This window comes from Cyprinodon tularosa, unplaced genomic scaffold (genome assembly GCF_016077235.1).
Source record: "Cyprinodon tularosa strain WSP-4 unplaced genomic scaffold, ASM1607723v1 ctg160, whole genome shotgun sequence".
NCBI lineage: Eukaryota > Metazoa > Chordata > Actinopteri > Cyprinodontiformes > Cyprinodontidae > Cyprinodon > Cyprinodon tularosa.
In genome coordinates this window covers 1192811-1205304 of record NW_024038438.1, presented here as the reverse complement: position 1 = coordinate 1205304, position 12494 = coordinate 1192811, and the positions used below count along the sequence as shown (strand labels likewise).

General features: G+C 36.1%; 2 protein-coding genes across 2 annotated transcripts in view; one reads left to right on the top strand and one right to left on the bottom strand.

The window, feature by feature from the left end:
• Nucleotides 1–1658: 1658 nt before the first annotated feature.
• Nucleotides 1659–8011, bottom strand: bet1l (Bet1 golgi vesicular membrane trafficking protein-like). Its single transcript, XM_038280535.1, has 4 exons — nucleotides 7940–8011; nucleotides 5190–5275; nucleotides 4272–4328; nucleotides 1659–3220 (listed from the first exon to the last, which is right to left on the bottom strand). Exons 1-4 carry the CDS (start codon nucleotides 7977–7979, stop codon nucleotides 3053–3055), a joined length of 351 nt encoding a protein of 116 aa, XP_038136463.1. The 5' UTR covers nucleotides 7980–8011; the 3' UTR covers nucleotides 1659–3052.
• A 3085-nt stretch (nucleotides 8012–11096) lies between these two features.
• LOC119780446 (plasma membrane calcium-transporting ATPase 1-like) overlaps nucleotides 11097–12494 on the top strand; it is a 49324-nt gene continuing 47926 nt past the window's right edge. The window contains exon 1 of the mRNA XM_038280505.1: nucleotides 11097–11435. The gene's annotated coding sequence lies outside the window, so the exon portion shown is untranslated. The remainder of the gene's footprint in view (nucleotides 11436–12494) is intronic.

Genomic DNA, 12494 nt, shown 5'->3' with positions numbered 1-12494 from the left:
TCTGTGAACAGCCAGCCTCTTTAGCGATGACCTTTTGTGTCTTGCCCTCCTTGTGCAAGGTGTCGATGGTCGTCTTTTGGACAACTGTCAAGTCAGCAGTCTTCCCCATGATTGTGTAGCCTATAGAACTAGACTGAAAGACCATTTAAAGGCTTTTGCAGGTGGTTTGAGTTAATTAGCTGATTAGAGTGTGGCACCAGGGGCCATCAATTTTGAACCTTTTCACAATATTCTAATTTTCTGATATGATGAATTTGAGATTTTCATTTGTTGTCATTTGTAATCATCAAAATTAAACCAAATAAACATCTGAAATATATGAGTTTGTATGTAATGTATGAATATAATATACAAGTTTCACTTTTTAAATGGAATTACTGAAATCAATCTACTTTTTCATGATATTCTAATTTTATGACCAGCACCTGTATTTACCTCATAAAATTATAAGATCTTATAGGTTTAAATCACAAAGACCAAAGAGCTACACTAAAATGTTTTTTAAACCAAAATTATAGTTCGATTTTATTCGTTTTACCGTTTAATACCAAACATATTGCATATTAAGACATGACAAATAATGCATACGCATATACTATTTAGTTATTACAATAATATTATATATTTACATTATGGAAATGAAAATAAATCAAGCTAATTTTGGAATAATTCCCCAAACTCTTTCTAACCATTTTCATAAATCAACCTTGTTTTTACATTTTTAGAGAATAAATATTGATCAGATTAGAATTCAGCGCAATCCTTTCATTTCTATCATCTATTTTTAACTTTGATGTGGCTATTCAGCTTTTTCCTCATATTGCTGGTTAGTGATGAACAATATGTTTGCTTATCAAGGACAAAGGTATGAAAAAATAAAAAAACTTAATTTATCCTTATCAGAAAACTGAAAACATACAGTTTCTATGTGCGCTGTAACATCAAAGTCAAATTCCTTGATTTTCTTTACAATCATTGTTAAATATCTGATCCTTAGGAAAAACGAATTTATCAAAATGAACAAAACCAAACAATTTTCTTATACCAGATTCAGTAAAGAGGTTTTTCATTGGTTGAATCTTATTGAAGAAAGAGCTGAAAATGTACTTTCATTTTAGCCCATTTCTTTGAATAAAAGGCAACTAATTTCTTTATCTCAGTGGGAAACAGACCTTCTATCTAAAATTCACTGTAAAACCTGCAGTCTAACAACTGTTTTACACAGAAACATTAACACACACATAACTCATTAAAACAAATAAAATAAAGTAGGTCTGCAACTGACAATTATTTTGCAAATTAATCTGTAAATTAATTTTTTTTTATTAATCAATTCATAATTGGACAGCAAAAGGTTCCTTTAAGAAGACTTTTTACGTAATTAAACCAAGTGAAACTAAAACCTTTCAATTGAGGAGTTTTGGATAGAGCATATTGACTGATGGAAATGTTTTTTTTTTTTTTTTTAATGCAAAATATTTACTTTTTTTTGTTGATATAATTGCTGCTCTAAGTGGGTTGCTCTGTCAGCTTAAGGCATTTTTGAGAGTCTCTACTCCAATAAATGATTATCCGATTACCAAATTAGTTGATGATTATTTCAATAATCGATTATTCTGATTAATCGTTTCAGATAAATAAAAGCCTAAAATAAAGTCTTCTTTCAAATCTGTTTAATGAACTAGGAGGGGCTTGTAGCAGCAGTGGAGCCGTTTAATTTTCTACCTTGTCAAGAGATCAATTCTGTCACACCACCAACAAGATTTATTATTATACAAAATGCTTTAGCACTATGTACAAATAACCCAGCAGAAAATATTAAACATTTCCTGGTCAAAATCTAAATAATCCAATATAAACAGTAAGTAAACTTAATAAATCTCAACTAGTTTTCTCCCTTGGGTTTTTAACACCAGCGTTTAGGTAGGACAAGCAAAAAAAAAAAAAAAAAGTTGCATTGGAATTTACTGAAAACATGATTATAAATCAAACTATCTGTATATTTTGGTCAGATTTCTTCATTTTTTCCTAAAATAATAAACAGCTAAACAACCTAAACATTAAAAGGGTACTAGTTAGAATCTCATGAGCAAAGATACATTTGCTGAAAGTAATGACAGAATTTTTAGCAAACATTGAATAATATTTCCCTCATTCAATGTTTGATAGAAATTCTTTCAATACTATCAGCGAACATTAAATGCGGGACTTTATTGTTAGTGGTTCTTAAATGCACAATTCTGGCTCTCCTGAATATTCATAGACTGCAGGAGAGCAAATTAGCATTAACTGGATGGATACAGAGCTATAAATATAACACTAAGTTTAAAGTCAATTGGATCAGATCTTAGTTTTTAAGACCAAAGTAGTAAAAAAAAGAAATTCAATCAGTTGGCAACAGGTGTTTTTGTTTGAATCTAAATGTTGGACAGGACTAAATGGAACAGGACTAAAGTTTTTAAGCTCAAAATGAGACATTCCTTCAATTACTCAGCAATATAAAGCCAAAATCAACCCTTGTTCTGTTATTAAATCGTATTTGGGAGAAATTCTGATCATTAGGCTTTGCCGCTCAGCTGTAACCACAATTATTGGCCTACCTGGTTCTCATAGCCGTTATGTTGCCATGACTTAACAGAGTGAAAATTCAGTCCATTTAAAACCTCTGTTCTGCGTCAATGTCTCTTAGTTGATCACAAGGACGTTTAAAGGTTGTGTCGATCCCAGTCCACTCTTCGATGTGTTTGAATAAAGCTTTCTTCCTCCTGAACTTTGGATTACTCAGGGTTGCACAAAGGTAGCATAGCTATGTTGATATGCTCCCCGCTCACCATCTATAGACTCCAAAAACGTTTGCATAAGAACACCCCTTATAGTTTCACCCGCGCTGTACATCAATTCAATTAAACATACACATATATACATCCAGTTTCTTTTCTTATAAAGGGATTATCTTAGCAGATAGCCTTAGAGATAACTCCATCCTAGCTAAGATTTTTCAGATTAAGTTCGGCATCAGAGTGGCTCCCTGGTTGATGATGCTGTCCTGAAATCAGCTATGGATCCTGGAAATCAAGTAGTAAAGAAGAAAAAAGGCCAGGACTAGCCCCCCGGACACATAGCAGAGGAGGCGTCTGTTGTCTTTGCCGGATCGGACCATTGTGGAAAACCGCTTGACGCTGCCGGTTAGCAGGCCGGTCGCACTCAGGAAGTTGGAGTCCTGAAAGTAGAAAGTTATTATAACTTCAGTTTCTGTCAATATAAAGCTTAAAATGTCTACCTGCACTTCGTTAGATGGGCATGAACGTTAATCAGAGCTAAATGTTTCACTTTGTAAGGAGTGCTACCCTTATGCTACGTTCAGACCGCAAGCAGCAGAAGCAGCTAGTTTACATGCAAAGTTAATGGTTGACGCGCATCAAGGCGCAGCAAAAGGTCCCGCAGTGTGTTTTGAGCAGCAGGTGCAGTGCGTCATGAGCGTTTGGGCATATGACACACTGCAAACCCAGCTGCTGCTGGAGTTGGAAATTTTAACTTTTGCTGCTCGACGCACCGCATCAACCAATCAGAGAAGCTGATCTAGGAGCTGGTGGGGAGAGAGACACATCGCTGATGATACAGATCACTATGATCACTCCTCTGAAACAGTTTATTGACGCCTAAATTAACCTAAAATGCCGAAATCTGCCAGCAAAAGATTTTCGCTTTTATTATCCTGGTGCCCGGAGTTTGGATTACGTACATGAAAACCGCCTACCAGCCGCTGCGGAAAACCGCGAAGAGGAGACCGGGCTATAGGCTGCTGTTGAATGGGATTCCTACTGACAGCGCATAGCCGGTATGTGGGGGTCTGAGCGGCCCCGACAGCAAAATAATATTTGAATCAAAGATCGTAATCTGGATGAACTGACTGCACAGATGACGTTTTAATGTGGACTTTCTCAATTAAAAACATATTAAAACTACTTTTTACCCACTGATCACAGCATATATAGCTGCCATTGTTACAGGCACAGAAAGGATAGAGTAGCTCCACCCAACACGCATCAGATCCACTTTCCCACCGCGCAGCTAAAGCAGCAAAGATTCTTCAGCTGCACGTCAGAACTAAACTGTACAAGCATCAAAAATGAAGCAGCAGACACGATTTTGATGCTCTTGCTGCTTTAGGTGTGAGCATAGCATTGGAGAAGAATATGAAAGGGACAAACATCTTAACTTTACAGAGAAAAATATTCAAAATAAATATCAGCGAGGCAAGAATGACTCACCATGTTGTCCAAGTAGTCGTTCTGATCCTCCGCCTCTCTGTCGATGTCATAAGCCAGCTGTCAGACAAAGATTAAGTAAGAATTCGAGATCGACCGATGCATGTTACACTTTGACATCCGTCTAATCAATCCCAGATACATGCTGCCAAGATTTGTGGGATGATTCTTAGCTGATTTTGGTTCTCCTTCCTTCATTCGCAAGATAAAGAATGTTAGATAAGGCTCAATTTAAACCAAACAGAAACATTTATTAAGCAATTAAATGTAACATTAACCATGGATGAGAAGTGGAGGGAGCAGCAATGCATGCGCTACACGTGATCTCAAAGCACTGAATGCATTAATGAGTCAGCCAATGCATGAAAATACCGAATAAAAAGAGCCAAATCGGCCACAAATATTTGCTGTTTACTGTTATTTGAGTGCCTTTCTATGGAGCTTTCTAAAGTAAAGAATAAAATCTGCAAACTGTTAAGATTTGTTAAACATTTATCTGTAAGTTAGACATTGAATCATTTTGATTCTTGTATAAAAATTTCAAGGAACTCGGAATTTCTGAGTAGTGTCCAATAGCTAGCTTAAACGTGCTTGTTTTGGATATTTAGTAAGTTTCCATGTATCTGACTGATCTGCTTCCTCCAGCACTGGACCAAGGCTCCAAATCCACACCAGGATCTCCCTGGGGATGGTTATCAAAAATGTAATTTCTTAAAAAATGTGATGATGACCAGTTAAAACTGCTGATGAAGTCAAATTAAAGCTGGCTGAGAGCTTTAAATTTCAAGAAGAGACACTGATAGAAGTTTAGACAAAGATGCGGAAACTGGAAGCAGAATCACTAAACAACCAGCAGGTAGACGGACATCCAAGCACAATCACTGACAGGGCGGTAGAAGAGGTTTAGTGAGCCTTACGCACAGATTTCAACCTGGAGACTTTACTGGCCAAGTTTTCAGCCAACCGCTTGTTTTCAGTATCCAGCATGTCGTCCATGGAGCCATGACCTGAACACACACAGATACAAAGGATCATATGTGATGCACATGATACATGATTGGTGATATTTTACAAATTACTGGATTAATTTCTTATTGATTAGACAGTTACTGCAATCTCTGATGCCAAGCAAACAATTCATTTCAACACAAAGGAGCTGGGCTTTAATAAGCTAAGAGAGATGTTCATTCTAGGGATGCAACTAACGGTTATTTTGCAAATCGATGAATCTGTCGACTATTTTTTCAATTAATTGATTCATAATCGGATAGGGAAAGGTTCCTTAAACAAGATTTTTTAGAAATTTAAACAACATGGAACTAAAACTATTTAAGATGACGAGTTCTGGATAGAGCATATTGACAGAAGAAAACATGTCTAATATGTTTTTTATTTTATTTTTTATTTCCTGCTCTAAGTAGGTTGCTCTTTCAGCTAAAGGCATATATTATAGTCTCTATAACCCAGTTAACGATTACTAAATTAGTTGACGATTATTTTGTTCAGCCCTAAAAATAAACTAAATCGATTAACTAGTCGTATTGTTTTAAAGTGGAAAGTTTGTTTTTAAACCTGCAATAGAAACCACATTTAAGTCTGTCGTGTGAAAAAAGTTTTCAGCTATACGGTCCAGTTAAATAAACAGAGATTGATGGATTTCACTCAGTCTGCACTTTATTTACTTTGCAAAGTTAATTGAGAACAAGATATTCAGCACATCACATCAGCATGATGGTCTGCCCTGTTCTGTCTTTAGACAGAGTCGCTCCCTTACTCAAAGTAGGCAGAGTCAAAAGAAATTACAGACACTTTGGTTAAACATTAACACGTTAAAATAAACAAAAAGATGGGAATAAGGATATCTTGTCGACACGCCCTCATCTCACTCAGACATTTTGTGGCCTTGCAGGTGAAACAAACTGAGTTAAAAACATTTTTTCCAGAGACTAAATAGATTAACTCAATATATGAAGTAAGAAATGAATAGAAATCTAAAATTTCCGATGACATAGTCCTACTATGAGCTGCTGTATTTCTTAACTGTTAAGTTACTTTCTTACAACTCCTAAATACACATCATTAATTAGAGTATCTGTTCAATAGTTATGTTAAAGCTTTGTCACTCAGGACAAACTCTTTAAATAACACTTCATACATTATATGTATTAAATAACAAGGAGACATGACAACAGATTCTGATAGATATTGTAATCTCACTCAGAGCAGAGAAGTTGCTTAGATGTACAGAAGGCAGCTGCTCACCCCCTGGCTCACTTCTTTGGAAGTGGCCCCGACTAACGGTTAAAGAGGCATTTTATACATCTCCAATCTGCCACATCATCACATCATTACATCACACACGTTAGCAGGTGAGTAAACATCCATGGCTCCAGCCTTATCAACATATTACTTCATTCTTAGCTGAAGAACACCGCTTTCATTTCATTCCCAAATATTTGCCACATACAGAATGCAGAGGCGTAGTCAGAACATCGTTATAAGGGTGGCCAGGCAGTAACCAATGTACACTGAGGGGTGGCCGAAAGTGGATTGGCACCAGAACCTTAGGGTCAATCTATACTGATCCAATAGGAAAATTATTGAGCAAAACATCCATATTTTCTAAAAAAAAAAAAAGACAAATTATACTTTCCTACATCCTTTGCTAACTAATAGACACATATATTTAAAAATCTGTAATTTCTAGATAAAAGGTATAGTGGATAAATTCTTTCAGTTTTGAGTTCTGGGGCGTAAATTTTTTCCATTGTCATTACTTACCTATTTGTGTCAATAAACATTCTGCATAAAATTGATATTTAAAAGCACTAATATCTTAATAAATGTATTATTTGATAAGTTTTTATTAAAATTGTTATTTATCTATGATTTCAATGAAGACTCCTAGATGACTTGCAGAGACACATCATTTTCTCCTTACCCCATATAACACAAAATCTAATCTAATAATTATGTACTTATCATCTTTGATGTTAGTAATTGATGTGTATAATTAACCACAAAAAAATGTCAATTAATTGAATATTCCACTCCAGAGTTTTACTGCTGCCACCATCTGTATTAGATGTAAATAAATGGTAGGGTGGCCAATGAGTGGGTAAGGGTGGCCATGGCCACCCCTGGCCCCCCATCTAGCTCCACCCCTGACAGAATGAAGATTATAACTGAATACTCGGATAGAGAAACTGTCTTAATTCAATAAATTATTGGGGAAAACATCAGTTCTGACCCGCAACAGGCAGCTAATATTAAGGTCTAATAAAGTCACACATCATCAATGATAATTATCCTAACAGTTCCCTATGCAAATTTAAACCTTTTTTTTTAAAGAGCGAACTAAACGCTTGGACAAAAAGCGAAATCTTGGTTTAGTTCAACATCTGCCGACAGTATTTTCTTATTTCGTGTGAGATAGAGATATTCTGTGAAAGCAGCCATCGACCTACATCTAGTGCTGCTGGACAGAAACTTGGGAAGTGTTTAGCTTCATAAAATTAAGGCTTAAACCGCGCATACAATCCCGCACACAGTACAGGAGGGATTAAAGGAAAATGTTAGCAGATAATTTCCCCATTAAGGAATAAAACAAGTTATTTATGTTAACAACGGTTAAATATGTAAAGATGAATACATGTCGAAAAACAAACTACCTCGGTTCCAATCCGCCATGTTGGTCGCCAACGTCACCATCAGCTGTTCGCGCGCACGTGATCACCTTCGGGGTTTTTTTTTTTTTTTTTTTTTTTTTTTTTTGTATCAACAAGTTCTTACAGAACAAAACTGTTTGCCAGGGACATAAATATTAAAAGGGACACTACAAGAAATAATTTATTAGGTTTAGTATAGCCGATAGAAAGAAATTCATTATTCGTCATAAAAAAAAACTACGGAAGATGATTAGGGCCAAAAAAGAAAGTTAACTGATTTTTAAAATTTATTTCAGTTTAATATGAGAAATAAAAGTCCGAATTCTGACTTTACTCTCAGAATTCTGACTGTAATCTCAGAATTCTGACTTTGATCTCAGATTTCTGACTTTTTCCTCAGAATTCTGACTGTAATCTCAGAATTCTGACTGTAATCTCAGAATTCTGACTTTAATCTCAGAATCTTGGATCTTAACGTAGATGGGCACCATGAAGGAAGAGATGTGGGAGCACTCAGCTTCACTGACAAAGATGTGAGTTGTTTGAGAGGGTCAGTGACGCTTTGGTGAAAAATTAGGCGACTTTTTACGTGCCTAACGTGTCCCCGTGATGCTATTTCATTAATGGAAGAGCAGAAGGTGATTAAAACAAGAGAACTAGTCTCTAAAACAGACATGGCTATGGCTTGATTCTAACATGTTTGTTATCTGTCAGAAAACAGTCAAAATTCTGAGATTAAAGTCAGAATTCTGAGATTAATGTCAGAATTCTGAGATTAATGTCAGAATTCTGAGATTAAAGTCAGAATTCCATGAAAAAGTCAGAATTCTAAGATTAAAGTCACTTTTTTTCCATATCAAACTGAACAAACATCAAACTGAAATAATATTTAAAAATCAGTTGACTTTTTTTACTTCTTGAGTGGCCCTAATCCTCTTCCGTAAAAAACGGTTACTAAATACATTTTGCTGTGAAACCTGTGAATCTTCCAGATTATTGATAATTGTGCTGAATTGAGAAAATTTGTGCATTTCCCAAATAATTTCTTATGTATTTTTTTTGAAATTTTTTTTACCATCTAAATATCCCATGATAATACTGTTCCCAGAAGCTTTCATTAAAAGCCCGCCTGTAAATCCAACAAGGAGCTGTAAAACATTCATTGGGATAGCAGCAAAAACCTCACCATATTCCTTTAGTGTAACTGCAACGTTGAATTTAGAAATAAATTATTTGAAAAGTAATAGTTGACCCTCAGATTTCCTAAATCGTGAAACTAAACCATAACCACTATCAACCCAGTTTTGTTCTACAAAGATCTGTTTTTATACTAAATAATCCTGTTATTCCAAATGTAATAGCTCCACCGGCAGCTGAAAAAGTTCAACCTGCCAAGGACAGTGATGGTGCAGTTCTACTCCTCCATCATTAAGTCCCTCCTCACCTCCTCCATCACCATCTGGTATGATGGTGCCAACACAAAGGACTGTGGTTGATTGGCTGCAATCTTCGTTCTCTCCAGAATCTGTACGCCTCCAGGACTCTGAGGCATGAAGGGAAGATTTTGTGTTTATATTCTACATAGCTTTAGATAGATCCTGTATTCTGTACAAATATCTAATTTGTCTGCACCATCAACACCAACCCAAATTCCCTATAAGTGCAAACCTAGTAGCAATAAACTTGATTCTGATTGTAGGTGAGAAATTAAAATTTGTTCAGCATCCTTCATGCCAGCAGAGCTTTCTTGGGGAAATTTGCCAACATGTATGACATGATTTTAATACCTAGCTCCTATCCCTTCACCATTTGCAGGGTCAACGGAAAGCACACCATCCAGGTTGGGAAAGGAGCTTCAGCCTACTGTGGTGAATCAGCCTTAGTGACGCACGAAGGATGCAACCTTCCAGAAAATAATTACAAAACACCAAATGTCTATGTAATAGGTAATGAATAATAACTCTGCTGATAGCCATAGTCTAAATTACTAACTTGAGGAAAGAAACTCAATTTTAAACAAATAATCAAAAAGTGGGTAGAAGACTCAAATACCTTGCTGAATAAGCAGATTTCTGTTATAATAATTTAACTCACAATCATTAATAGGTTTTACCCTTGATTTGAATGACCTATTAATTGACTATAACTTCCAGTTCTAGTTATTCAATATATTTATAATCTGCTGGAACAATTGCATAACAATAACATATCACCAACAACGTGTTTCTCTGCACTGTTCTGCATTTAGTGTCTAAATAAAATTTGGCTCCTGGATTTAATTTCCTAGCTAAACACAGCCCACAGCATAATTTATTAAATGCCACTTCTTTGTACACATGTAGTTCAAAACTCCTCCCAGTATTCTTTAGATTTTTTGGCGAAGACCAAATAAATAGTTATTATATTTTACTATTTAATTATTGATACTGGAATTCTTGCATTTATGTTCAAATGGAGCTGTCAATTCTGCTAATCTTAATGAACTGAAACTGTAAACAGTATTATACTTAGTAGTGTACTGATGATATATCACCACTGGGGGACAGCAAATATATACACGCCATGCAACTATCACACACCAAGCATGTTGAATTCCAACCTAAAAACATTTTAAACAGAGTTAATTTAATAGACCTCTGTTAACTGTTTGAGTCTGTTATAGTGAGCGGTCTGATGCTAAGGCAGACATGAGGGTGGTACAGAGGTCATCACTACCTGTAGAGGGGAAACATTTGACAACATTGGAAGAGAAAAAAAGAGTGATATCCTTGTGCATATGTTTGTGTGCCTCTGTGTTCAGTTAATCCTCCTCTATCACTATGGGCTGTAATCTACCTGTGTGTGTTGTGCCATCTGACGTCAGACTGCTTCTCTAGTTAGGCACTAGATGAGGGGGGCAGAGCACTGAGAACTGACCGTGTCACAGGGTTTTTTTAAAGTTTAAAGCATCAGTTCTTGATCTGCTTGCTTTGCATTTGAAATACTTTAATTTCTTTTTTATAACCGCTTTACATGCTGACCCAACTGTAGGAAACTCAGCAGCTAAGAGGATATACTAATATTAATTTAGGTTAATGCATTTCTCTTAAATGCAGAGTGAAAACAGGTTTAAATGTGTGCACAGACACCTGCACATCCCCTCTCAACAGGAGGAGCTGCAGGAACAGCAGCGGTCTCTATGGAGCTCACTGAAGCCACAGATTGTCTAATTAGATTAGGCAAGGCTTTCCTCAGATAATCATTTAGCCAGCTCTGTTCTATTTTGTGTACTTTTTTCTTGGTTTTCCTGCAATAGAGCGCTGCTCATGCCTGTCATCATGCTGAAGGTCAGGCACATTTCTCCTCAGTTTGATGAGCAAAGCGTTGGTCTGCAGAATGATGGCTAATGTGCTGCTGCTGGGTTATACACTGGTTCTGGACCTGTGGCTGTCTCACTGATCAGAGTAATCGGACTGCCACTAATACCTGCTGCTAACCGGAGGCAATGGGGGAAGTTTGTGTAAGTACAGCCTTTCTTCTTCTCAAGGCTTCTAATGCAAAAAAATTTTCAATTGTTTTAATTAGATATGATTATTTAGTGACAGAGCTGCAATCAAAACACATTTGAAAGGTTTCACTGAACTGATAAGCAGGAGAAAATAAGATTTCCAATTATGTCAGTGCAGTTTTTGCTGTGGGAAGATTAGGGTTCTTTTTGATGTGACACATTTACTATTATTTTTTTATTTTAATGGATTTTTGTTAAAGCCTTGGAGAGTAGTTACTAGTTTTATCCACTAATTTGACAGTCGTGACTTGTCTTGATTATGGCTCAGTTTTCTCCTCTTCTTGAGCCTCCAACAGGCTGCCTGTCCCTCCTTCAGATTAAACCGGTCTGACTGATTGACACAGCAGCTTACAGTTGAAGGCACCGAGGTCACAACCTGTAGGAAACAAACATAAAGACGCTCACAGTCAAACAGAAGGCTAGAAGTCATACCTCTACAAACTCAAACTTAGTTACCTTTTAGAATTTGTGTTTGTTTTTTAGAGGAGCAAATGTTGCAATATTAAGTGACCTAATCCTCATTTTCTGTTTATGTATTTATTTACTTTATTGGGCATCGTATGTAATATAACAGCAAGAAGTAGTTAAAATAAAATAAAAATGTTAAAGGCAATTTATGGATATAGCAGGTATGGAATAACCTTACCTGCAAACTACATTTTTGCATTATCTGTGAGTTTATAAACCCAAGAAAATCCATCTTGTAGGCACTTCGGCTTGAATGGATTGAGTCCGACCCCAGGGGTCAGCCATTCATGCTGCAGTATTATGGTTTAAAAGGATCCATGATTTGTTGTAACAGCCGACTTTTTTTGTGAAATATTTGTTTTAATGTAGGCCTAAATACAATGCAGTAAAAATACCATAAGCTGTTTAGTTTATATAAATGTGAATAAAATATTGTCAGACAGAATTCATCATGTTGTTTACACTGCAATGCATTCTGGGTAGCTGATGTATAGTAGACTATGTCGTTTAGGGCTAGCTCTGTGCAGTCAAAACAGCAGTTAG

Coding starts and splice junctions, on each gene's coding strand:
- bet1l (XM_038280535.1), bottom strand. CDS start 7,979: ATGGTGACGTTGGCGACCAACATGGCGGATTGGAACCGAG. Junction 4,329..5,189: donor AAGTCTCCAGGTTGAAATCT/GTGCGTAAGGCT, acceptor TTTGTCTGACAG/CTGGCTTATGACATCGACAG. Junction 3,221..4,271: donor ACGACTACTTGGACAACATG/GTGAGTCATTCT, acceptor TTCTACTTTCAG/GACTCCAACTTCCTGAGTGC.